This window comes from Sphaeramia orbicularis, chromosome 9 (assembly GCF_902148855.1).
Source record: "Sphaeramia orbicularis chromosome 9, fSphaOr1.1, whole genome shotgun sequence".
In the NCBI taxonomy this organism is placed as follows: Eukaryota; Metazoa; Chordata; class Actinopteri; order Kurtiformes; family Apogonidae; genus Sphaeramia; species Sphaeramia orbicularis.
This window is the reverse complement of record NC_043965.1, coordinates 1,072,326-1,098,675: the sequence shown is the minus strand read 5'-3', so window position 1 is coordinate 1,098,675 and position 26,350 is coordinate 1,072,326. Positions and strand designations below refer to the sequence as shown.

Sequence of the window (26,350 nt, the reverse complement as noted above, 5' to 3'; positions counted from 1 at the left end):
TCCGTAAACCTGGACTCACACCTAAAGACCAGCTGAGTTTAAATCAGAGGCGGTCAAACAGAAGACCCGTGGGCTAAAACTGACCCACCAAATGGTTCAATCATGTGAGGAATTTACAAAAATGATGCTGACATTATAAACAGACCAACTGAAGTAAAATAATGACATCATAACCTATAAATAATGACAACTCCACATTTTTCTCCTTGGTTTAACGTGGAAAAAGTCAAATTTCATTTTGAAAATATTTTTATTTATAAACTATCTGAACTAACCTGAAACAAATATGAACAACCTGAAATGTCTGAAGAAAATAAGTGCAATTGGACCAATATTCTGCCTGTTATTGAATGTTTTCTGTGTTTTTTAGATCCACTGTGATCTGTACGTTGTGTTAATAATAAGCTGAGGCGCAATAATACTGAAATTTCCTTTCTTTTTTTTTTTTTTAAATATATATTTCACGGTGTATGTGGTTGTTCATGTTATTCACACTTTTATAATGTAATTTAAAGAGAAACGTTTGGATTATTATTTATTGGTTATGTTATTATTTTATTTAGATCATATTTTTCTGGATGTGGAACCTGAACTAATATGAGTTCGATGTCCCTGATTTAAATAATATCAGACTGGAGCCAAAGGCCAGTAGGGGGTGTTCATGACAGTTTTTATGATCAAAATACAATTATTCAGGAAATCATGTGTTTTTTTTATGTCTGCAGAAAGGGTCAAAATGTCTTAAAATCCAAGTATTAACCATCAGGGGGTTTTAAGGGGTCTTAACCTGCCACAAATATTTCATGTAATTTCATTCATCCATGTTTTTTCTCATGGTGAACAAAAATGTACAAACAGTGTTTGTACGACGTCTCCTGTTGTAATCCACCGTGTGTGTGTGTGTGTGTGTGTGTGTATTTTCAGCCTGTGTGAACTGTGTTCGCTGGTCCAACAACGGCCTGTACCTGGCATCAGGAGGGGACGACAAACTGGTCATGGTGTGGAAAAGAGCTGCGTAAGTACACACAACACACCACAACCCAGCCTTAGGGCATCTGTAGAGCCGTAGAAGGCCTTACATTCTCCCTTAAATCTGACTCAGTCTTAAAAATAAAACGGACACAATCTCTGTTTTTCAGTTTTTAGGGTCCACATGTGTAACAGGCAGGGCTGTGATGCTACTGGTTGTAAGAGGGCAGTCGGCCACAAAAAGTAAAAATCTGGATCAAAATGTGGTTTTCAAAAGTACTATCTATTTTGCATGTTGTTGTATAACTGAGGCCTGTTGAACTGTTATTTATGTGAATGTTCAGTCTGGAAATGGACCAAAAATACCTTAAAAATATTTTTAAAAGTTCTAAATATGTCTTCATCAAACCTGTAGGTACCCTGACTGTGTATTTAATTTATGTTTTTTGTATTGTAGTGTATTTCTATCTTTTTTTTTTTTGGTATATTTGAGTGTATTTTATCATATTTATGAGCAATTTTAGTGTTTTTTTTTTTTTGTTTTTTTTTTTTGATCATGTATAATAAAATGCCTTAAGAATGTCTTAGAAAGTCCTAAATGTCTTCATCAAACCTGTAGGTACCCTGACTGTGTATTTAGTTTATCTTTTTTGTATTTTAGTATATTTCCATCATATTGTTTTGGTATATTTTAGCGTATTTTATCATATTTTTTTTAGCATTTTAGCTTTTTTGTTTGTTTTTTTTTATCATGTAGTTGTATAAAAAAACACCTTAAAAGTGTCTTAGAAAGTCCTAAATACGTCTTCATCAAACCTGTAGGTACCCTGACTGTGTATTTAGCATTTCTTTTTTGTATTTTAGTGTATTTATATCATATTTTTTGGTACATTTTAGCATATGTTATCATATTTTCTGAGTATTTTAGTGTTTTCTTTTTTTCTTTGTCCAGTTGTATAATAAAACACCTTAAAATGTCTTGAAAAGTCATAAATACATCTTCATCAAATCTGTAGGTACCCTGATTGTGTATTTAGTTTATCTTTTTTGTATTTTAGTGTATTTCTATTAGATTTTTTTGGTATATTTTAGTGTATTTATCATATTTTTTGAGCATTTTAGTGTTTTGTTATGGGTTTTTTTTTGCATATAACTCTGAGGCCTATTGAACTGTTATTTATGCGAATGGTAGGTCTGAAAATGGACCAAAAACACCTTAAAAATGTCTTAAAGTCCTAAATACGTCTTCATCAAACCTGTAGGTACCCTGACTGTGTATCTAGTGTATCTTTTTTGTATTTTAGTTAGTGTATTTCTATCCTATATTTTAGCACATTTTATTATGTTTTTGTGTTTTGTTTTGTTTTGGTTTTTTTTTTTGGGGGGGGGGTTGCATTTTAGTGTATTTTTTGCATGTTGTATAATAACTCTGAGGCCTGTTGAACTGATATTTATGTGAATGGAAGGTCTGAAAATGGACCAAAAACACCCTAAAAATGTCTTTTAAAAGTCCATCAAACCTGCAGACGTTCAGACAGATCATGTGCTCCGTCTGGACGATAGTGTCTCGTGCGTTGTCGTTGACGGTGTGTGTATCTCTGTGTGCATTTCTGTTTCCTCTGCAGCTTCATCGGGCCCAGTACGGTGTTCGGGTCGAGCAGTAAACTGGCCAACGTGGAGCAGTGGAGGTGTGTGACCATCCTGAGGAACCACACCGGAGGTCAGACCCACAACACACACACACACACTTGGTTTCTGATGTTCAGGGTCTAAAACATCTTGAAGTGCTTGGGTTTTTCTGAACGGAGGCGTCACATGTGATATGACTCTGCCTTTGTGAGTCCAGACTAGAGGTGAAAGTCAACCGCCATGGTGATCCTCAGTAGATGATTCCTCCAGTTGGAGTTTCTACAGACATTAATTCTTCCATTTATTTTTAAGTTATATATGTTGTATTATTTAAGTAAACAAATGAGGACTTAAACTATTTCTGGGTTTAAACCGGTGTCATATTATTATTATTAGGTTTCATATGAAGGTTCCATCACACACAGGATGCTGCCGATTCATGCACTAACACCATTTATGATGTGTTTGTGTAGATGTGATGGACGTGGCGTGGTCTCCTCATGACGTGTGGTTGGCGTCCTGCAGCGTCGACAACACCATCGTCATCTGGAACGCACGCAAATTCCCCGGTAAGTGCCTTTAAGACCTGCTTCTGGGCAAAAAACCCAACTAAAATTGCTATTTTACTCATATGTACATGTTGTATTAATATAGATTGATGTAGTTTGTGTGTAGTGTTGTAAGAAAGGGGTGGATTAAAGAAGTTTATACTCTATTCATTCCTTTTCAGCTGTGGAAGTAATAGTATTTATTTTGTCTAATAGGATACATTTATTTAAAAATTTTTTTGGTTTTGTGTTGTTAATTTTCTTCAGGTATTTGCTTTTGTTGGTGGTTGTAATATGTTTTTTTTATGTCTGAAGTAAGGCATTCATTCATTCTTTGTATGTGTGTCCGTCCATCCTCAGAGATGGTGACGTGTCTTCGGGGACACACTGGTCTGGTCAAAGGCCTGACTTGGGACCCGGTGGGGAAGTACATTGCGTCTCAGGCCGACGACCACAGCCTGAAGGTGTGGAGGACGGTGGACTGGCAGATGGAGGCCAACATCACCAAACCCTTCAACGAGGTACGCTGTCCAACTCCAGTCCAGTCTGTCCCCTCCAGTCCAGTCTGTCCCCTCCAGTCCAGTCTGTCCCCTCCAGTCTATTCTGTCCCCTCTGGAGGAGACAGTCTTCTCTGTCCGCCCTCTCCCTTTGTCGTCCCTCTGGTTTAACAGTCCTCTCCTTGTCCTCAGTGCGGGGGAACGACCCACGTCCTGCGTCTGTCCTGGTCTCCGGACGGTCAGTACCTGGTGTCGGCCCACGCCATGAACAACTCGGGTCCGACTGCTCAGATCGTGGAGCGCGACGGCTGGAAGACCAACATGGACTTCGTGGGTCACCGTAAAGCTGTGACCGTGGTGGTGAGTTCAAAGACCTGCCCTGAACGTCCTTGTCTCCCAAATGTCCGTCTGCGTCCTCACACGTCTGCTCCTTTGTAGAAATTCAACCCAAAGATCTTTAAGAAGAAGCAGAAGAACGGAAGTTCTCCAAAGCCCAGCTGTCCGTACTGCTGCTGCGCCGTCGGCAGCAAAGACCGCTCGCTGTCCGTCTGGGTCAGTTCACACCCTGCTATGACATAGAACCAAGAGGTTAAAGATCACACACCACTGGGTTATAGAACAGAGAGGTCAAAGGTCACACCACATTGTTATGAACCAAGAGGTTAGAGGTCACACTTTACTATGTTATAGAACCAGGAGGTCAAAGGTCAACCTCTCCATTCCCACCATTTTTTTATTAAATACACTAAAGCTGCGTATGACTTTTGTCACCAGTTTTTCATCATATCTGTCAAACCTCAGTCATATCCTCAGTATCATGAGTCCATTAGTCTTTCTGTGATTACTCAGCTGAATCTCTTTCCTCACAGTGAACAGTTTCTTAGTGTACTCCACCATAAATAGTCCATTTGTTTACAAACAGAGCCAGTAGGTCACTCGGGCATTTTTGGAAATTTGTCGCGACATGCATTGTGGGAAGCAGAGCTTCACGCAGCTGCAGTAGCAACAGGCAATGAAGCTGTTTCTGTGTTTGTTTCTGCTGCGGCCATAATGCAGCTGCGTGGAGCTCAACTTCTTACAATGCACGTTGCGACGAATTTCCGAAAATGCCCGGGTTTTACAAATTGGTGACAAAAGTCATACACAGTGAAGTTTCTACAATAAAAGCTGTAAATATAGACATTATACCTCTGTAGAAATTCTCCTCAATTGTGTTTCTAGATTATATCAAATAAAATAAGATTAGATAAAATAAGTTTAGATCAAATAAAAATAAATCAGATAACATTGGATTAGATTTGATTAAAGATCAGATTAGATCAGGTGGATCTTTATTGATCCCTTGGGCAGAGCCGTGAGGAATTGAAGGTTCCAAAAGCAGCACAACTGCCAGAAGTAAATGAACACTAATTAGATGGAGGTTAAAGGTCAAAGGTCGTTCTGGCCCAGTGGGGTGATGAGTTCATAGTCCACCTTGGCAATTGTACACTCTAACTTCAACGTTTTTCCTTCTTAAAACCATAACCATCCTCAGTGAATCCACCAGTATGTGTTGTGTGCACAGCTCTGGTTGTTCCTTCACTATTGAACACATCAGACACACATGACAGGAAGTGAAACTCCTCAAACTGCACCGTTTACATGTGATCCTCTGTTTTAGTAGTGGTTTATGTTGATGATACATGACATGAGTGTTTGTTCTGGTCCCGCCGCTCATACTTTCACATAAAGTAATACGACACAAACCCAGCGTAAACCTCAGTATTTACAAAATTATCAGTGTTATTGAAAATGTGACTAAATTCTGATAAATGTGTTTCTGTAGCTGACCTCCCTGAAGCGCCCCCTAGTGGTCATCCATGATCTCTTCGATAAATCCATCATGGACATTTCCTGGTAAGTGTGGACTTGGCCTTGAACTCACCAGGGTCAAACACATGAAAACACATGAAACCCAGAGCTACTTTTGTGTCAGTTTTCTCTATATGTAACTTTTCTTTTGTGATTTTTCTCCGTTTATTATAATATTATCCATAATGTTTTGTGTTTTTCTGTGTAAATCATGTATTTTCCTATATTTATTGCTCTGATCATGTAGATGTTCATTAGAGTAAATTTAATGATTATTATCAGAAATGGAGAAAACTGTAGAAAAAGTGACTTTTACAGTAAAATATATACCATTAGCTGAACATAAACCCAGTGTCATTGATCCAACTCCATGGGTTTTACTGGTGAATAGAAGATGACTGTGTTTCCATGGTAACAACTGAGCCTCTGAACGTCCGAATGAGTCATATCTGATGATGATGAAAAGATGAATAACTGCAGTTTACACCAATTATTTCCATGTATTGATAGGATTAGTGGATCAACATGTATTAAACAGTTTAGATCAGTAGATGGTTTTGGTTTTTTAGGGTTAACAGAATAAATACAGTGTTCTGGATGGGATGAAATAATAAACTTTAATTAATTTTTAAAGTATTTTGCTCATTTTCTCTTCACCTTACACGTACTTGTTGACTTTCAATGCCATTTTTCAAGGTTTTTTCTTATTTTTCAAGTATTTTACCTTTTTTTTTCATTTTACAAGTTTTTGTACATTTTATTTTATGAATAATTGTTATAAAAACTGCATTTTTTCCGCCAATTATTTCCATGTATTGATAGGATTAGTGGATCAACAGGTATTGAACAGTTTAGATCAGTAGATGGTTTTGGTTGTTGGTGGATCTTTGGGTCTTTATGAGTTAAAATGATCTTTTCTCTTAGTCCTTTCTGTTGTGAATTCAGGTGTCTGTCAGTGTTCTCGTTCACAGTCTGCTTCGTCCAATCACAGCCCCTGACACAGACGTAAAACCAGCCTGTTTTACAGTCTCTGATCGTCTGTCCAGTGTCGTTGATGTGTGTTTGAGTTCATAAACATTGGTGATAGAATGTGTCGTCTCCCCATTGACTCTGAGTGTGTGTGTGTCTGTCAGGACTCTGACCGGTCTGGGCATGCTGGTGTGTTCCATGGACGGTACCGTGGCCTACCTGGACTTCTCACTGGATGAGCTGGGGGATCCGCTGAGCGAGGAGGAGAAGGTACAGACACAGGAAATAGATCAGCACACTAAGGTTTGAGGGGTTTGACAGGTTCTGGGAGGGAACTTCAGGACATTTAGTGAAATAAGTGTAAGAATAAGTAAGAATAAGTGTGAGCTCGGTTACAGGCACGGGTTACCGGTCCACTATCCCACATTCTGTAAAGATTAATAAACTAATTCAGTTTTAGCTGATGTCAGTGTGTTTGTAAACCACTGGAAGGAGGAAGAGGAGTTTAACTTTAATATTCATGTCTCCACCATAAAACCATGCACCGAAAGCACTCTTATATCATGATGTTATCAGCATTTTACCTTTTTTTCCCTTATTTCACAAGTGTTTTGCTGATTTTTATTTTCATTTTACAAGAGTTTTACATTTTGTCCAATGAATAATTGAGGTAAAACTGTGTTTTACACCAATTATTGACATGTATTGATAGGATTAGTGGATCAACAGGTATTAAACAGTTTAGATCAGTGGCTGTTTTGGGTCTTCATGGGTTAATGGTATCATGTCAGGTACCATCATGACCAGAGTGTTTTTCCACCGTCATGTGTGTGTTGCTGTATTTCTCTGCCTCCGTTCACGTCATGTGCTCATAATAAAACCCTCTTCCGTCCAGAACACCATCCACCAGAACATCTACGGGAAAAGCCTGGCCATCACCAGCACCGAGGCCCAGCTCTCCACCACCATCATCGAGAACCCGGAGATGCTCAAGTACCAGCAGGAGAGGCAGAGCTCGGCCCAGGCCACCACCGGACCGGGCAGCACCGGACCAGAGTCCTCCGCCCCCAAACTCAACAGCGTGATGAACGGGGAGTCGCTGGAGGACATCAGGAAGGTGGGACCCAGGGGGTTTCAGGGGTTCAGGTTCTGACTGCCTGTCTTGGATCAGTTGAGTGTTGGTTCTGGACCTAACGCTGCCTTCAGGTGCTATTGGGAAAATGCGCCTTTCCACTTTTTTTTTTTTTTTGTCAAATTTACATGTTATGAGAGCTGAGGGGGCATTCTTTAACTAGTATGTCCCATAATTCCCACAACACTTGATGGCAGCATTAGTCACTGTCAACAGATGGTATGAAATATATCTGTAATATTCTATTCATCAAGTTTAATTGAATTTATTTTCCCCTGGGCTGCACTGAACTTACCTCCACTGTAAAAAGTGATGTTTTTGTCAGACTTGGGAGTTTTTGGTTAAAAACAAGTGTCAAGTCATGTTTTCCTAAAGAAGAAACGTGTGATCCAGTTTGACAGTGAGGCTCAGTGACATGTTTTTAATGAATTACAGTTAGTGTTTTGGATAAACCAGATGACACATACACATTTTTTACTGTTTAGAGGATGAATTCATTACTGTACACATATAAAGTCACCAGACCTGTCTTTTTATAGAAATACTAGTGCATTGCCTCTGTTTTTATTACTTTCTTTGCCTCCATCTGAGTGTGTGTTGTGTTTCTGTTGCAGAATCTGCTGAAGAAGCAGGTGGAGACGAGAACCGCCGATGGCAGGAGGCGAATCACACCGCTGTGTATCGCCCAGTTGGACACGGGGTACGAAACCACAAGACAAACGCCGTTAAACGTTCAACACGACGACTCCACACCCAGAAGTTCATGTTTTAGGGGCTTTGATACTGATTTATGTGTCAGGAAACGTAATGTAAACAGCACCGTTTGGACTGAATAGAACAGTTCAAGTTCCACATTCAGACCAATACAATCTAAATATTAAAATATTAACATGAAAAACTCTACAGTTTCCTTAAAAATGTTCATGTAACATGAAGAACCTGAAATGTCTTAAGAAAAATAAGTGAAATTTTAACAATATTCTGCCTAAGTTTATCATTTCCACGCCCTAACCCAAACACACAACCCCTACACACAACATTTAATAACAGGCAGAATATTAGGTTAGATTAGATTAGAGTGAATTTTAATTCCTCAGGAAATTGATGTTTCAATTGCAGCACATAACCAAATGTACACATATAAGTAATATTACAAGAAAATAGTACAAACAATGACTATAATAAAAGCAGTAGTGACAATACAGGCAATTACACACTAGAAAATTCTTGTAGAAATACATAAATAATACAGCAGTAATGATAATAAGTAATTATGTTATGAAATTGTAACATGTACAATATTATAACTTTTATCCTGTGATTGTTAAACTATGTAATATTTATATATGTGATAACAGTAATAGTAGTCATAATAAGTAATATAAGTATGTAAGTAATAATAATAAGAGAAATTAGTTGTGAACAAACAGACATTACGTAACTGAAACTACACAGTCCCACAGGTGGAGCTTTAAACATCTACTGTATCTCAGCCCCCCCCCCCCCCCCCCCCCCCCCCCCCCACACACACACACACACACACACACACACTCACATTTTTTGTTAAAGGATAGTTTGTAAATGTGAACATTTTCCTGTAATTTACATTTTTTACACTAAAACAAACAGAGGTCGTTGTTATTATTTGTTCTGTTCTTATTTTACTGGTTCTGATCCCCTTCAGATCATATCGGTCTGAATGTGGAACTTAAACTAAAATGATTGTTAATACCTTCAGTGTCAGTTTTGAATTTCGTAAATTTGTCCCGTGGGTCGGATTGGACCCTGTGGCGGTCTGGTTTTGGCCCATGGGCCGTACGTTTGCCTTCATGGCCCGTCCGTCCTCTCTCCGCAGGGACTTCTCCCCGGCTCTGTTCAACAGCGTCCCCATCCTGCCGTCGGGTTCGTCCATGTCCAACCAGCTGACGTCCCAGCTCAGCTCTGACTCCAGCCCAGGACAGGCCTCGTCTCTGGGGCTGAGGCCCAGCCACGACCCCATGCTCACCTCGCCTCCAGCCAACAGCGCCACCAAGGGCCTGGAGGACAACAAGGATGGGTATGGGTATCCGCCGTTGGGTTCCTCTGTGTGTTTATTAGTTATTGTCATTACATCCTCCAAAACAACAGAGGAATATGTTCTGATTCCCAGGGCGGTGAGAAAAAAAGGACCCCTTTTTTTTTTTTTTCTTGTTGCTTGTTTTCAACTTGTGGTCTGGGCAGAACTTTATTTCTCATGTGGTGTCCAAGAACTGTTGAGTGATTGGTCAGAAATTTGAAGTGGGCGTGGTTTTAAAAAAAGGGTTAAAGGTGCTGTTTTATTGTCCCCATAGAGAATTTCAGTCTATTTTACCCATAATTCTTACACAGTACCTAGCATTAGCCTTTAGCATCAGCACACAGGACACTGGAGACGCCTGGGACCAGCGTCAGCACCGACAGGATAATTAACCCCTTATGTGCCGGTTTGGAACCCAACGTCCCAGGGGTTCTGTTCTGGAGTATGAAATGTCCTGGACAAAACAAACTTTGTTCTTGTTCTGTCCACCGCGGGGAAAACAAACAGACTTCTCTGTTCTTATGGAGGATGTGATGGCCTTTACTCTTCCCATCATGCACCCTGTCTTATATAACCCTCCGCTGCCCCGCCCATAGAGGCCCCGACCCTAATCACCAACAGAGCCTAATCTGCACAGCGCCGTAATAATGTCAAAATGTTTTTAACTTTTTTGTATTTCATCAACTTGAGCCATAAACAAAAATACCAAGTACTCAGTAACTGTCATATTTTTAACCCTTTAAATGACATGTTTGTAACAGAAACAAACCATGTTTTTTGATGCAAAATACACAAAATAACGTTTTTCTTTGTTTTCAGTATTCTACATGGAAATTGTATCAGTTTTTTTTTTTTTTTTCATCCTGTCACATGTTACTGATTAACACCAACATTGATTCATATACTTTTTTTTTTTTTGGTTCTAGGTCAAATATTAAATGTTAAATGTGTCAGTGTGTATTTTGTACTCACTTGGTAGAAGGGTGTTAGTGTAGGAATTTAACACTGTTTATTATGGGATGATTTTAGTGGATGGATCAGAATTTTAAAAATCATGAAAAAATGAGCAACTTTTGAATTCTGACCTAAAAACAAATTGTGAAAAATAATGTGACCTTTAATAACATGACGTACAGAGCGTGCGTAACATGCTCACCTGGACACTGGAGGATTAAATTGACTGGCTGGTGTTTTCTCCTCTCTGTGGTGTTTGCTGGTTTCTTCCTCTCCCAGTGGGAAGGCCAGTCTGCTGCTCACCTCTGCCTCCAAGATCGAACCAATGAAAGCGCTGGACTCCAGGTTCACAGAGAGGTCAAAGGCCACGCCGGGGGTCACCGCCGCCATCACCTCCACCACAGGACTCACGCCTTTAGACAGGTGAGCCGCTCTGTCGGGACATTTAGTAAAAGGGTCCAAGGAAAGTGCAGACTAGTGTGCTGACGTCCAACATCTGCGTCCTCAGACCTAAAGACGGCATCTCTGCGCTAAAAGATGTCAAATCCAAAGAAGAAACCAGCAGCGACAGCGAGGACAAGATGGCCGCCATCAACAAGAACCTGGCGTTCAGCAAGAGGAAACCCGAGCTCCTGATGGACGGAGGCGAGGTGGTGGAGAAGAGGAAGAAGGGACGGCCCCGGAAAGACAAGATGGCCACGCCCATGACTCAGCCCTTCACACAGGTAGACGCACACAAACAGACACAGGCCACGCCCACCACTCAGCCCTTCATACAGGTAGACGCACACAAACAGACACAGGCCACGCCCACCACTCAGCCCTTCACACAGGTAGACGCACACAAACAGACACAGGCCACGCCCACCACTCAGCCCTTCACACAGGTAGACGCACACAAACAGACACAGGCCACGCCCACCACTCAGCCCTTCACACAGGTAGACACACACAAACTGACAAAGGCCACGCCCATGACTCAGCCCTTCACACAGGTAGACACACACAAACTTGCAGATGGTTTCTGTGGTTTCATATCAGTGTTGTTTTCAGCTGGACTTGGACAAATGGATCCAACAGTACCAGTACCACCACTACTGTTCAGACTAAACAAGTTAAATGTACATCACACATCTCTGCAGGACATATGATTATCACTTGTGATGAAAATGTCTTGAACAGTATTAGTGTGTGTTCTGTTTTATGTTCACTCTGTTTGATCTGATTATCTTCATGTAGGTCCGTTTACACGACCATACAAATGTGATCTCTATTAGTAATCATATAATTGGAATAATCAGATGTGATGCGTTTACATGCGCTTGAGAAAAACAATAATCCATAAACCCTGGTTTAGACGTTTCAGTCTATTATCTGATTTCTTTTGGAGTTCGTACGTGTGTAGTGACGGTAGAAAAACACTGCCTGTTTTTGTCTTCAACTCACGTTTGACTTCGTAAATTTTGTTTTTTACCATTTTAATTGTTTCCACACATGTGCAGATGTAATAGAACTAAACAAGTGGTACCAGGCACAACAAACCTTGCCCCTTTATGAAGTTTAAAAATTCATAAAACATTTGAACTTTGACCTACTTTTCCCAAAATCTAATCACATCTATTGTGGGTCACTGGTAATTTATAAACCTAATTAGGTATGAATTCAACCAATAGTTTTGCTGCTAAAGTGTTAACAAAGAACCAGAAACCATACCCCTTGCCTCGTCTTCGGGGGGCGGGGTAATAAGTCAGATTAAGCTGTATACATGCGCGAAGACATCAGAGTGTTGGGGACAAAACCAGGTGTGTTCATCTGATTTATTGTAATCAGATTCTACTGTTTACATGATCACTTGAATTATCTGTTAACTCCATAAATCAGATCATGATGGTCGCGTTCGTGTAAATGTAAAGGCGTTCAGTATCAGACACCTGTGTTTGTACTTCCTGTCAGGTGACTCCTCCTACAGATCGAGAGCCCATCAGGACGGTGGCTCCTCCCACTCCTGTAGCTGTCCTCAAACTGCCCACGCCCAGCGTTCAGAAGGCCTTCAGCCTGCAGGTACCAAACAGACACATAAATGAACACATTCACACCCACACACAGTCATTTATTCAGATTATATTCAAATTTACCTGCATGACTGCAGTACGTTCCAAACTGCTGACTTTAACCCTTTAAGGATGAACATTTTTCAGCCAATTCTTTTGCACCTTTTTTGGGGAAGGATGTCACTTTCAGTATCTGTCCATTAATTATCATTATTATATGTAATAAATGCTTAAAACAGTGTGTTATAGCATTAACAAAAGACAAATTTTTATCATATTTTTTATGAAAAACAGCTGTTCCTGTGTCTATGTTCTTGTTCTTTTTGGTTCTAGATCCTTTTATGTCCATGTTCTTCTTGTTCTTTTTGGTTCTTTGGTGTCATTTGAATCCTGTTGATAGTCTGTGTTCACTTTGTGTCTAGTTGTAGACAGAGCCGTACATTTCACTGACAAAAACATCCATCATCTGATTCAAACACACACACTGGATCTGTGTATGAACTGGAGACATCTGCATACAGATGTACAGATCCTCCTGAGACCCAGGAAAGTAAAGGTTTTGGCTTTTTTACATTAAACAGTTGTCTTGATTGGGAACTGCATATTGCAAGTTTTTTCAGATACATTTTTAAAATAATTTTTATTTTTATTTGTTTTTGAATGGAGTGTCCTTTGCAAGGGACAGCATTTTTTAAGTACAACTGTGAAACTTTTGTCCCCTACAGGGGACAAAAATGCATTTCTGGGTCTCATACATTTACATACATTTATAGAATATTTAAAGATAAAATACAACTATCAATGAACTATACAAACTGGAAAAATACAAAGTCTGGTAAAGGTTCATTCTGTCTTCCACATATAGTTATTGTAGGTACTTCATTTATCAGACAGGGGTAGCTGTTTGTTCACCTGCTTCACTAGTTTCAGATACTTCCTGTAGCCTTCGACAGATGCCGTCTTAGAGAAGAGGTCAGACAGCAGGGGGCGTAAACCCTCCCTGCCGTCTGACCAATCCTCCTGAGCAGCCTATAAGACACATCAGACACGTCACGTGACACTTCTGACGAAGGCTACAGGAAGTATCTGAAACTAGTAAAGCAGGTAAACAAACAGCTACCCGTCTGATAAATGAATTACCTACAATAATGGAAAAATACAGATGAAAACGGGGGGAGAAAAAGTGAAACTTGACAAAAACATGTCAAAACACCCATAGAACACTCCAAAACAGCACTATCACAATTATATACAACTATTTACAAGAATTCAACACTACAATGCTGCTAAAAGTCATACAAATCTTCCATGTCTCTCTCACCAACTGCACTCTGCTGCTCTAAGCTCCGCCCCCGTCCACCCCTCCCCTTCAGCCAACGCAGACCTCTACCCTAATGTGTTCTAGACCAACAGGTCTAACTCCTTACATAACTCCTGCCGTATGTGTTGGTAGGTGAGCATGGAGCCGTCGGTGTTCCTGGAGGTGGAGAACGAGGTGTCGGTGGTGGCCGGCTCCAAACTCAGCCAGCTGAGGTGTTCCAAAGACGGACGGGACTGGGACACGCTGCTGCCCTGCTCCGTGGTCACCGCTGCCGGGAGCAGGTGGGACGGCGCCCCACGGGGGTCACACCCACCGAACATTCTGGAGCTCACAGAAACTTTAAAAGAAAGGCAGTAGTCAAAGTAACGTCAGATTGAGGCATCGTAGACTCCCATCAGCCCCTTCTCCACCAGAACCTCAGTAACTTTTAGCACCAGGAACTAGTGTTGTTTTTGTCCACCTGTTTTCATTTGAGTTTTAGTCCAGTCTTTGTGCCAAACTCTCATTTCAGTCTATATTAGTTTTAGTCATGTTCGTAGTTTTTTCGTCCAGTCAAGTTTTAGTCGACGAAAACTCTGAGCATTTTAGTCGGAATAATACACGACTATTTTCGTCTAGTTTTAGTCGATGAAAACTGATGACATTTAAGTCTTGTTGTAGTCAATGACAATTGTTTTTTAGTCTCTTTTTAGTCATGCAGTTCTGTTTAATCTGGTCAATATAGTCTGGACCAAAACGACATTTTCTTTGAGTTAAACCCATTTTAGTTCAAACAAGGTTATTTTATCATTCTTATGGACTCACAAGTATATTATATGCTCTTAATTACCGTATCTGACCCTGAACGTTTGGAGCATGAGACGGAAGGCGAACCGTCTGGTAACCTGCGGACCTCACAGTTTCAGACACACCTGTAGTAATGCAACTAAAGATTATAACGGCAATTTGTCTTGTCTCGTTAACGAAAATGAAGTGACACCTTATCACAGCTTTTGTTTTGTAAACTATATTTAGTCTCATTTTTATTCGTCAACAATATTGCATTACACATTTGCTTGTAGTTATCCTCACATGACCACCATTTTTGTTACGTCTCGTTTTCATCACGTGATAAAGGTTCGTCGACGAAGGTGTTTCATCATAATTTTCGTTGACAAAAGCAACTCTACCAGGAACTGATTTACCTGACAGATGGACCCATGCTGAGCTGTGCGGTTTTCGTTTCCATCTCAAAGCTCCTGAAAACGTATTGAAATGAGGTTCAGTCGTTTCCAGTCGCTGACTCAAATGCTGCCTTCAGGTGCTGTCGGAAAGATGATTATTTCCAGTTGTGAATTTGAAATTATGAGTGCGTTGTGTTCGAGTGCTTTTGTTGTTGTAGGAAAATGAAAAATGTCTGAAACGCAATTTATGGTGACCTGATATTTGGATAAAACGGTTTTAGAAGTGTTAATTCATCTGATACAGCATTTTTATTTTATTTATTTATTAAACTTTTTTACAATTTGTGTATACTATAAATGTACTGAATCATCCACTAACAGCAGTAGAACATTAATAAAACCATTGTTTATCATTGGCCATGAATCCCTCGTTGCTCTCCACCATGTTGAAAAGGTCAAAGGTTATTTTCATCTCGGTTCTCCAGTGGAAAATACGACATGAGGCGGCGTTCACGTGCGATTTCAAGTTCGTAACTAGTATTTACCATAATTTCCACAGCACATGAAGGCAGCATAAGTCCTATTGAATTTCTTTTGAGCGTATTTGCTGAATATGTTCGAGGAGGTCCACGTTCTGTTTTGACTATTTCCTGAAAATGCTCTTAAACGTATTTGATGGACAGGAAAAGGGGCGGAGACAGTGGACTTCTGAACCCCTGTCCTGCGTCTTACTGAGGTCAAACGTCCAGCTGATGATCTGATTCCACCTGTCCTCCACCTGGATCCGCCCTCTGACCTCTGGCTCTGTGTTTGCTTCTCCAGTGAAGTCCTGGCCGTTGCCTGTGACGACAGGATGTTGTCGGTCTTCTCTTCCTGTGGGCGTCGCCTCCTTCCTGCCATCCAGCTGTCCTCGCCGGTGTCGGCCCTGCACTGCTCCGCCCACTTCGTCATGGCTCTTACTGCCGGGGCGACGCTGTCTGTCTGGTCAGGACTCTTGGACTTTTCCATCTACATTAGATTACATTGCATTACATTGATTACATTAGATTGAATTGGATTACATTAAACTACATTAGATCAGATCAGACTTCACTGATCCCTCAACAGGGAAATTCACTGGTCAAGGCAGCAACAGATTAAAGTGCATGAAAAAAATGTGCAGCACATATGTAGTTGGACACGCTTTTATGGAAATGCACAGATTTACAGCAAATAACAGTTACTCTAAAACATCATCATTGGTCCTGTATCTGATCGTCTAAGGCTCTGTTCACACTGCAGGTAAATGTGGCCCAAATCTGATTTTTTCATCCATATGTGACCTGTATCTGATCTGTTAAAGACAGTCTGAACAGCACTAATCTGACCCAGACCACTTTCATATGTGGTCCTAAATCTGACCCGGACCACTTTCATATGTGGTCCTAAATCTGATACGCATCTGATATTTTCCAGTGCGACTTCAGTCTGAACGTCCAGGTCTCCTTCGAAATGCAACAAACATCAGAATTCTTTGTCCTCCATATTTCCTTCTGTAAACACAGTGTGTGTCTGCGTGGTCTCATATTCCATCAGGACCTCCTTAGTGTATGTGGGTCACTTCAGGTCACATTCAGTTCAGGCTCAAAACTGATAGAAGTCGCATTTAATGTGGAATATGAACGAGCACACAAAAAAATCTGATTTCACCCTAAAGGTCCAAATTTTGCGTTCACACCTGCTGTGTGAACTATGTCACTGCAGTGAATTTTTAATTTATTTTTATTTATTTGTTTATTTAGCAGAGACAGTACACATTAAGGAACATTTCTGTAAATGTGCCAGTATTAGCAACACAGCTATTTTTCAACTGTTGTCCCTGGGTAAGATATAAAATACCAGCATTCATAAAATAAAGCATTTTAAAACTTAAGGCTACACCCACACATTACATAGCATTAGTTCACATGTACAGTATACACAGTGAACCAGTTTAGATCATACTGGTCTGAATGTGGATCCTGAACTAAAATGATTTAACATCTTTTACTGTTAATGTTTTCAGTGTCATTTTTTGTTGTTAGAGGCAGAACCCACACCTACATACCTTCTAGAAATACTTAATGGACAAACGTCAGATAAAACATCAGGATTTTCTCTGCGTCTGTATTTTCATCTGTCGTTTATTTGCTGTTTTTTCTGTTTGATCCACAGGGACGTCCACCGACAGAAAGCTCTGGTGAAGAATGAGTCTCTACTGACCATTTTATCTGGTGAGAGGCTCAGACGAACACTGGAATAATATGAGACATGAACTCACCAGAGCACCAACCTCAGCTCTGGTGACATGTTTCCTGTTTTCTGGAAGATTCATCTGTGTGAACTGGTCATACAGAGGATTTAAACCCTTCACGTACATCAGTGAATGGGTGTGAATCGGTGTTCTCGTCTGTAAATGCTGTCATTTTTGTTGCAGGTGCTGAAACCACGGTGTCTCAGTCTCTGTTGACTCAGCAGGGCGTCCCCGTCATTGGTCTGTCCAATGGGAAGTCCTACTGCTTTAGCTCCACCCTGGAGACGTGGTGAGAAACAGCACCAACATGCACAACTGTCTACTGAAGTGCATGTGTCATATATGAACCTTATTGGGAGAAATGTAGATTCATAATGTTTAATGACTGTCATAAGTCCCACCCAGAGGAAAACATTCCATCATAAAACAGGTCAAAGCAGGAACTATGAGTTTAATAAAAACCAAATCTAGTAAAATGCAGACGGTTCCAGCTGTTGAATCTGATCTGAATGATTCCATCATAACCCTGTCAACAAATCAGAAAAGAAACGGTACAAACACAGTGTTTACGTAGTCTTGCATCCTTGGGGGGGGGTGGGGGGGGGTACATTGTTCATTTTGTTAATTCTGTTATAATAATAAGGTGCTTTTCAGTCGGTATAATTCTTTAATTTATTGATATATTCATTTTAAATATGAATGTCAAAACAGAAGAAAATAAATAAACAGAACATTTAAACATAAGACATATAATACATATTCGAAAAGGAGTGAGAAGAAGTACAACTTATAAACTCCACCCCTTCTCCTTATATAATTAATAACAGTAATAACCTTCCTAGTCTGAGCAGATCTATACTGTATACCATAATACGACTGATACTTATTATTAAATGATTTGGTTTCTGGCTTTATATGATTATGAACAAATATAATATAATTTACCTAAACACATAATACAATAACATATATGTAAATACATATTCATACACAGATCTATACACCCCCCCCACACACACACACACACACACACATACCACATACTTGTCCATCTTTATAATCCCCAGTGATACCCAACTCCTCCTTCATCTCTGTACCTCTGAAAAATCGTGTCTGTACCGCCTTTTAAATTCTTTCATGCTTGAACAATTTATTCAAACACTTTGCAATGTAAAAAAAACTTCACAATGTTTATTTATTTATTATTTATTTATTTACCTTTATTTAACCAGGAAAACCTCATTGAGATTAAAAATCTCTTTTCCAAGAGTGTCCTGGCCAAGACAGGCAGCAGTACATTAAAGAGTTACAGACACAAACTTTCATACATAAAAACAAAAACAAGTTTCCAATACATAAAAAAAAAACACAAAATCAAGTTGAACCTTCCGAAGTCAACTTTGCTAAAAGTGCCGATGAGATGAAGATAAAGTGCATCAGACAAAACATCTGCAGCCAGATCTAAGTCATACAACAACTGGAAAGTGTCCAGTGAAACCAGATCTTTACATTTCAGGTCTTTTTGAAGTTCGTTCCAGGTGAATGGAGCTGCAAATCTGAAGGAATTAGCTCATCCGTCATGTCACCTCTTCCATCCTGTTTGCGTAAATGAGAACACTGTAGTGTCGACAGTCCAAATGTGTCTACAGTAACAAAGCAAATAGGAGCTTAGATCTGCCATCTCCATGTTTGTTGTTTATGTTCAACATGGATCACCTGGAATACTTTGAGGTGGGATGCAGTTAACTCCAAGTCAGATATATTCTACCTCCCAGAACTGTGGAATGAAGCATGACTTTCAACACAGTCTTCCACTGTATTTGGCCGATGGGGGATTAAAAGTATGCAGCACGTTATGTTTATATATAGTCTCTGGTTTGCATTTTAAGTGTTTTTGCTGCTAAACAGGTTTTCATTGTTCCAGTAACAGTGACTGTAAACATTTATTCTGTTCATATTCGAATCTTCCCATCATAAGAGACCCTCACCATGTGATGCCTTCAGGCCGGCGTTACCACGCTCCTCAGAGGAGAACCAACAGATATTCAAAATCTTTTATTCCTTCAGCTATCAGACTTTTAAACTCTGACAGAAGCCATTTTAGTCATTTTATATGATTTTTTTTCATGTTAGCAGAACCAAAAGGGTCTTTTAGTCTGCATTGGTTTTTATTGATTATTTACTGTCGATTATTTAAATGCATTTATTCATAGTTGCTTTCAGTGATCCTGTATTTGTGCACTGATTTATTTATGTTTGTCACATTGCACTTTGGATGAGGCTGATGTCTGTGGTCAGCTGTAAATGAATTGCCCGTACAGAATAAATAAAGTTTTCTGAATCGGAATCTGAAGTACGAGACCTGAATACTTGTGTACGTGTCATGATGTGGTTTGAAGGTGGGATGATAATGGATGTGTCTCTGTCTCAGGACTCTGATCGCAGATAAAGGAGACTCTCTCGTCCAATGCGCCGACTTCAGGAGCTGCCTCACTTCCCACGATGCACCTGTCTCCTCAGGGCCGCTGGCCGTCATGCAGGGACGCAACCTGAAGTAGGGCGTTGACCTTTGACCTCCGTACCAGGTAAAGCGTTCCAATTGAGTCGAGCGTTCACAGCATTGTGGTGCTTGTTGTCCTGCAGCGCCGGGCGGCTGGCGTCGCGTCTGTCCTCCACCCCCCACCACCTGCAGCAGAGCATGACGCTGGCCTTCCTGGAGAACCAGCTGGCCGCCGCCCTCACCCTGCAGTCAGCGCCGGAGTACCGCTACTGGCTGCTCATCTACGCACGCTTCCTGGTCAACGAAGGTACCGCCCACCGACGCTTTAACGATTCAGACCCAAACACTGAGAAAAACCCGTTTGTCAGAATCCAGGGTCAACGTGGTTGAAAAAGGGGGCGTGGAACCCAAAACCCAGACCAGTTCTGTTCATGAACGACACTGAACAAATACAAACATATTCTAGATCTAACAGTTGATGGAAAACTGGGAAGATTCAGCCTCAGGGTTTCCTTTACACCCTGGATCTGACTAAAAACCTGTATTTTTACATAATTATAATGGTTGGTTAAGTTGACTGATTAGCTCAGTAGTTTTTTTTTACCCCTCAGCCAACTTCTGAATGAAGGGGTTTTGTAATCGTTTTGTCATCTGCATTGAGTCATCTGCACCGAATTTACACAAAGACAGTCTAATCTGCATTTTAAGGCAGTAACGTTCAACCCAATCTTCCTCTTATATTTGGCCGAAGGGGATTAAAAGTGTGCAGCACGTCATGTTTCATGTTGAAGTAAATATGAAAAACTAAAACTAGCAGCGTGAGATCTAAACTAAACTAAACTCCAGACTCATGCACTGGTGCCTGGTGGTAAAACCCTGTTAACACTGGTCTACAGTGTTTTAGATCTGCCTCAGACTGCGCTGGACAGGTCAACTCTATACAGGGCTGTAGAAGCTGCCAGTGCACCGCTACCCTAACCCAAAAAACAAACCACAAAATAAGACCAAACGAAAAGAAAAGCGAAAACAGGATGTCCGGATCCACCTGGACAAACAAAAAGGAAAAAAACTAACGTAAGGCTAATGAAAAGTTAAGCAGGCATGAGGTGACCTGAGTGGAGCGGAATGGAATGGATGCACGCCTCTGGACACTGGAATAGCTGAGGAGAGAGAGGGAGAGAGCCGCCCCATGAGTGCTCGACTAAATAGAGCAAGTAGCACCAAACTAATTAAGTTTAAACATAAAAATAGAAGAAATACCACAAAGGACAAAAAATAGTTAACATAGAAAAACACCATCAACAAGGCAAAACGTCTCCAAAATTATCAAAAATAGACCAAACAAAGAAAGACAAAGACAAGAAAAAGTAATGCACAGCACCTAACACCCCCACCCCAAAATACTGGACAATGGCTGGGCAAAAAAACCCACTATCTATGAAATAGAGCTGCAACCCATTAATCGATCAGGTGCTTGAAGCGAATTCAAAAATTCACAATTCGATTAATCGACTCGAATTGATTGAAGGGAAATATTCTATTGCAGTTTTCCTGAATTGAAGCTTCTTTGTGCGTCACAATAAGCGTCCGTGTGAAACACAACAGTGGAACCAATGTTTAACAGGAGAGAAATGAAGGAAACAAAGCTTTGATTCAGCAGAATTGTGGTTGAATGATTTTTATTTATTTATTTTTATCACTTTTGAGTCGATTAATCGTTTCAGCTCTACTGTGAAATTACAACCAGCCAACATTTAGGACTGGATTCGTCTGGATCAGTGACTCACACGTGGTCAAATGTCACTGCTTTTATTCTGGAAGGATTTGACACCTGCAGACCAGTGTCTTCTGTTTTCCATCCAAACTGAGTCCGTCTGTGTTGATGAACCCACTGAATGTTCGCCGTCCGACCCACTCTTTTTCTCTCCAGGGTCGGAGTATCGGCTCAGAGAACTGTGTAAGGAGCTGCTCGGCCCCGTCCACAAGTCAGCCACTACAGCGTGGGATCCCACCACCCTGGTGAGTAAAATGAGTTTGACAGCCCAGGTCTCAGTCATCCACAAATGGACAAAAGTCTGTGGACACGTTGAATCCAGGTGTTTCTTTTCCAACAAAACAATAATGACTAATGTCAGAATATAGTTTTATATTATGGGATGAATATCAGTGCATTGATTAGATTGGTTTAAATTGTTATCTTTGTTTATAAAATGACTCAGGTGGTTCGGACTGAATTTATATCAACATTGATTTTTTTTTTTTACATTTTTTTTTTTTTATCCATGACTGTGATTTTAAATAGTCTGCCTCTACATTTATATAATATTTTTCCTGCTCTGACTGTAAATAATAATTTTCTTCCGCATCTGAACATCTACTTTCATCACATCTGACTGAGGAAGAAAATCTACCCTTAAAACGTCAACGATCATTTTATATGGAAAATTTCATATACACAAAAATAAATATACCAAAACACACCCAAATTTTAAAATTTTCTTAATGGAATTTGAAAAATATATTAAGTCTTAAAATTTATCTTTAACAAAAAAAAGCCCTAGCACCCTGGCAATTTATAAACAGTTGTTTAAAATAGACTGAACTCTGATGCATTTATTTATTTATTTTTGTTAGATATGATATTCTTATTTGTTTTTTTTATACTATTATTTGTCACTTCTGCTTTGTGTCTTTAAATCTGTGCATTATTTTCTTAAATCTATTTGTTCAAATGCTTTTTCTTTTTGACATCTTGATGTTTTGTTTGTTCAAAATTTATATTTTGCATACCGAAATATTTTCAATAAAGTTAAACAAAACAAAAACATTAAAACGTCAACTTTTAACATGTTTTTCTTTTCTGGTGCGTTCAGGGTCTTCGTAAACGGGAGTTGCTGCGCGAGGTGTTACCTGTCATCGGCGAAAACCTGCGATTCCAGAGACTCTTCACTGAATACCAGGACCAGCTGGAGCTGCTTCGCAACAAATAACCGACAACGGCGACACAGAGACTTTGACTCAACGTAGAAAAAAAATAAAACAACAACACTCACACACGAACGCTGCTTTCAATGGAGTCGGGAAACGCCAACCACCGGCCGACTTCAGGAAACCAGCCCGGGCAGCGTTTTTTTTTTTTTTTTTTTTTTCGGCGCTGAGAGTTTTCAGCCAACGGGTGCTTTGTTTTCTACTCAACACTTCACTTGTGTCTTCGTCCGTAGATGTCCACGTCTGACTATGCACCGCCCTCGTCCAATCAGAAAAGACCAACCGTTAAAAAAGACCCGGGTTGGATTCACGGCCGCACACGTCGTCCAAAGGTCAGACCGTAACTGGAAACGGACGCAAAGGAGCAATACGCTGGTACCAAAGGGACGCCCGGGGATGGAAAACGAAAGGAAACTGCCCCCAGAAGGGATGGAAGCGGGGGATTCGAACCAATAATCCAGAATAATCCAGGCCCATAGATGATACATACAGGCAATAATGTTCACAACCGTATAAATACAGCCACGAGGCGTTCAAATGCATGAGGCGTTCACATGCCTGGGACGAGGAGGGATGTGTTCGGACAACGTTGGCGCAAAAGTGTCCACGAAAACCTCTCGTAAACACTAATGCTGCCTTCAGGTGCTGTCGGGAAGATGGGCCTTTCCACTGGTCAATTTGAATATTGCCGGTGCGTTGCGTTCAAGTGCTTTTGTTGTTGTAGCGAAATGAAAAATGGCTGAAACAGAATTTATCATGACCTGATACTTGGGTAAAATAGTTTTGGTTAATTCATCTGATACAGCATTTTTAATCTTTTTTTTGTGTGTGTTTTATAAATGTACTAAATCATGTAGAAGCAGCAGAACGTTAATGGAAACGTCGTTTATCGTTGGCCTTGAACGCCTTGTTGATAAGGTCAAAGGTCGTTTTCATCTCAGCGGACGGCCCAGTTCTCCAGTGGAAATACAGTGCAGTTTTCAGTTTGGTAACTAGTATTTCCCATAAGTCCCATAGCACGTGAAGGCAGCACCACTGAACACGACTGATCGTTAAAGCGGTCGAACGTTCGGAGCCGATCGATTATCGACTGAAGGAGTTTGTGGATTTATTGATCAGGATCTGATGGAATCCTGTGGTTTTAAAAGAATGTCTGTGTCAGCGTGTGTTTTCAGGGCAGGTCTGGATCTGAACCTAATCTGGATGTGGTCTGGATCTGAACCTGATCTGGATCTGGTCTGGATCTGAACCTGGTCTGAGTCTGAATCTGACAAACGATTTGCGCTACGCCCGAAAAACCACTTCTTGCATGGAAAAATGAGAGTTTTGGTGAAATTGTGGTTTTTCCATTCGGTAAATTTTTATGAGCAAGTTATATTCGCGCAATTTTCGGGTCAATGGAAAAATGACTAGTGACAGTGGATGGACGCTGGGTTTATGTTCAGTTAATGACAGATTTAACTGGAAAAGACCCTTTTTCATCCATTTTCTCCATTTTTGATAGAATAACATTCAACTTTAATTTGAGTTTTTAATGAACTTCAGTCATAATCTGTAAATTAAATCCAGGAATAAACCTGATTTTCACTCAAGAATGTGAAAAGCTGAGTATAATATTAGAATAAATGATGATAAACCACTTAAGAAAAGTAAAAAAATAGAAAAAAAAAATCATTTGGGAACCGGTGCTGAAGTAGCTCTGGGTCTTTACGGGCTTAGATGAAAACGTTTCTGAATTCTGACCACGAGCTTAGAATGAGATCTGAATCCGAATACACAGACGACGGCTGAATGATTTCACAGCCTGGAAAGAACAAATGATGAGTTTATTCATTTGATCCGTCGTCTTTATCTCAGCAGTTTGTTTCCTTGTGTTTGAATTCATCTGTTATTGCGATAAAATGAGCTTTGATACGTGGCGATAACAGATGATGGATCGGATTCAGACCCCAACGTTCAGATCGACACAGATTCTTGAATTAAATCAGAATGAATCCTAAATTACTGTTTGGATCCTGTCAGTGGAAAAAACGAGGGAAACGCAGCGACTTAAACCTCACATTTTTTATTAAAAGAGTTTAAAAAAGAAACAGAAGGATTCTTTCACTCCAGAAAAGTGGACGTTTGAGTTTAAAACTGAAACAGAATCTGAACATCAGCTTCACTTTAAATGAATTCCGCCTTAAATGATGATCATGAAACGTCGTCCTCTGCTTCGTACGAACGCGTCTCCGCCTGAATCATGACCGTGGACGCAGATGAACCCTGGATGACGCGCTGCAGTTTGACTCTTTAACGGGACAGAAAAAGCCTGCGGACGCTGAACGTCGTAACCGTGACGACGTCCAACGCCCGTTTCTGTGTAAATACTGTTGAATATGGAAGGCGTCCGACGGACACAGACCACTACAAACACACCGACTGGTGTTTCAGGACTGAAGGGCGTTTCCCTGGAAACGGCACACGGGCGGTGGGTTTGAGCAGCGGCACCGCCCTCCTCCGGTTGCCGCGGTAACGAGCCCTGAGGACCCGCCCCCTCCCGGTCTTTACTAATGTGTACAGCGTTTGTTCGTTCATTTCTTCTGTTTTTGGCTGTGAGTCAATTTTAAATGTTTGTATAAGGCCCTTTATTTTTGTTTTGTTTTTGTTAGTTTTTTTGTTTTCATTTTTTTTTTGTTTTGTTTTGCATTTTCTATAAGAAAAGGAAAGGTCGGGTGGGGACGAGCTGAAATTTTGCTTTTTGAAGAATATGTGAAAAGATTAAAGATATGAACAGCTGGATTTGTTCATTTCCTGGTGTTTCTTTGCCGTTTACGCTGGAAACGATGAAAACGTGTGACGTTATGAACTTCGTAAAAGACAGAAAACACGAACCACAACAGGTTAACTTCTATTTAAGGGTCAAAACACGGTATTTGAAATCACTGACGGGACATTTCAGAGACAATTTGACAGATTAGTGTTCCTAAATGAGCCACTTTTTTACTTTTAAATTAATTTTTGCTTCAGTTGGACCAAAAGAGATTATCCAAAACAAGGAGCTACTTTATATTAAAATAAATGTTGGAATGATAATCAATTAAAGTTGGCTCTCTGACGGGACATGACTGTTTGGACCCTTAATTGAAAATAAAAGGGTTTGTGCAAAAATATGGACACAGTTTTAAAGGTGGGGAAGGAGAAACGGTTCGAGCAGCTACATTTTGAAAATCCACAGTTCAGAAGTCCAAAACCCCTTTCTTCAGACTTCTGCCCCAAAGCCACGCCCCCAGAGTACCGGAATGCGCAGTGCTTGTTCCAGAGGGTTCACGAACGCTGCGCAGCATCAGTTCGTTTGTCGCATTTCAATGACGTAAAGGTCGGATAAATGCGACCTGGCCGTTAACTGTAAAATATCAGGTCCGTATCAGATTTAGGACCACATATGAAAGTGGTCTGGGTCAGATTAGT

General features: G+C 40.4%; 1 protein-coding gene across 3 annotated transcripts in view; it reads left to right on the top strand.

Moving 5' to 3' along the window:
- hira (histone cell cycle regulator a) overlaps positions 1-24,946 on the top strand; it is a 29,970-nt gene extending 5,024 nt beyond the window's left edge. The window contains exons 4-26 of one of the 3 annotated variants that reach the window (XM_030143486.1): positions 925-1,015; positions 2,595-2,689; positions 3,072-3,167; positions 3,507-3,667; positions 3,836-4,003; positions 4,082-4,195; positions 5,469-5,539; positions 6,628-6,733; positions 7,359-7,580; positions 8,210-8,295; positions 9,451-9,651; positions 10,885-11,028; positions 11,114-11,330; positions 12,559-12,666; positions 14,110-14,258; positions 15,963-16,124; positions 17,334-17,392; positions 17,596-17,701; positions 19,844-19,966; positions 20,056-20,219; positions 21,843-21,931; positions 22,786-22,935; positions 24,936-24,946. In XM_030143486.1, the coding sequence (XP_029999346.1) occupies positions 925-1,015; positions 2,595-2,689; positions 3,072-3,167; positions 3,507-3,667; positions 3,836-4,003; positions 4,082-4,195; positions 5,469-5,539; positions 6,628-6,733; positions 7,359-7,580; positions 8,210-8,295; positions 9,451-9,651; positions 10,885-11,028; positions 11,114-11,330; positions 12,559-12,666; positions 14,110-14,258; positions 15,963-16,124; positions 17,334-17,392; positions 17,596-17,701; positions 19,844-19,966; positions 20,056-20,219; positions 21,843-21,931; positions 22,786-22,902 (2,849 nt within the window). In that variant the 3' untranslated portion in view covers positions 22,903-22,935; positions 24,936-24,946. Of the gene's footprint in view, positions 1-924; positions 1,016-2,594; positions 2,690-3,071; positions 3,168-3,506; positions 3,668-3,835; positions 4,004-4,081; positions 4,196-5,468; positions 5,540-6,627; positions 6,734-7,358; positions 7,581-8,209; positions 8,296-9,450; positions 9,652-10,881; positions 11,029-11,113; positions 11,331-12,558; positions 12,667-14,109; positions 14,259-15,962; positions 16,125-17,333; positions 17,393-17,595; positions 17,702-19,843; positions 19,967-20,055; positions 20,220-21,842; positions 21,932-22,785; positions 23,937-24,935 lie in introns of those variants that run through there. The other 2 variants (XM_030143487.1, XM_030143485.1) reach the window with 2 other exon arrangements.
- Positions 24,947-26,350: the final 1,404 nt, after the last annotated feature.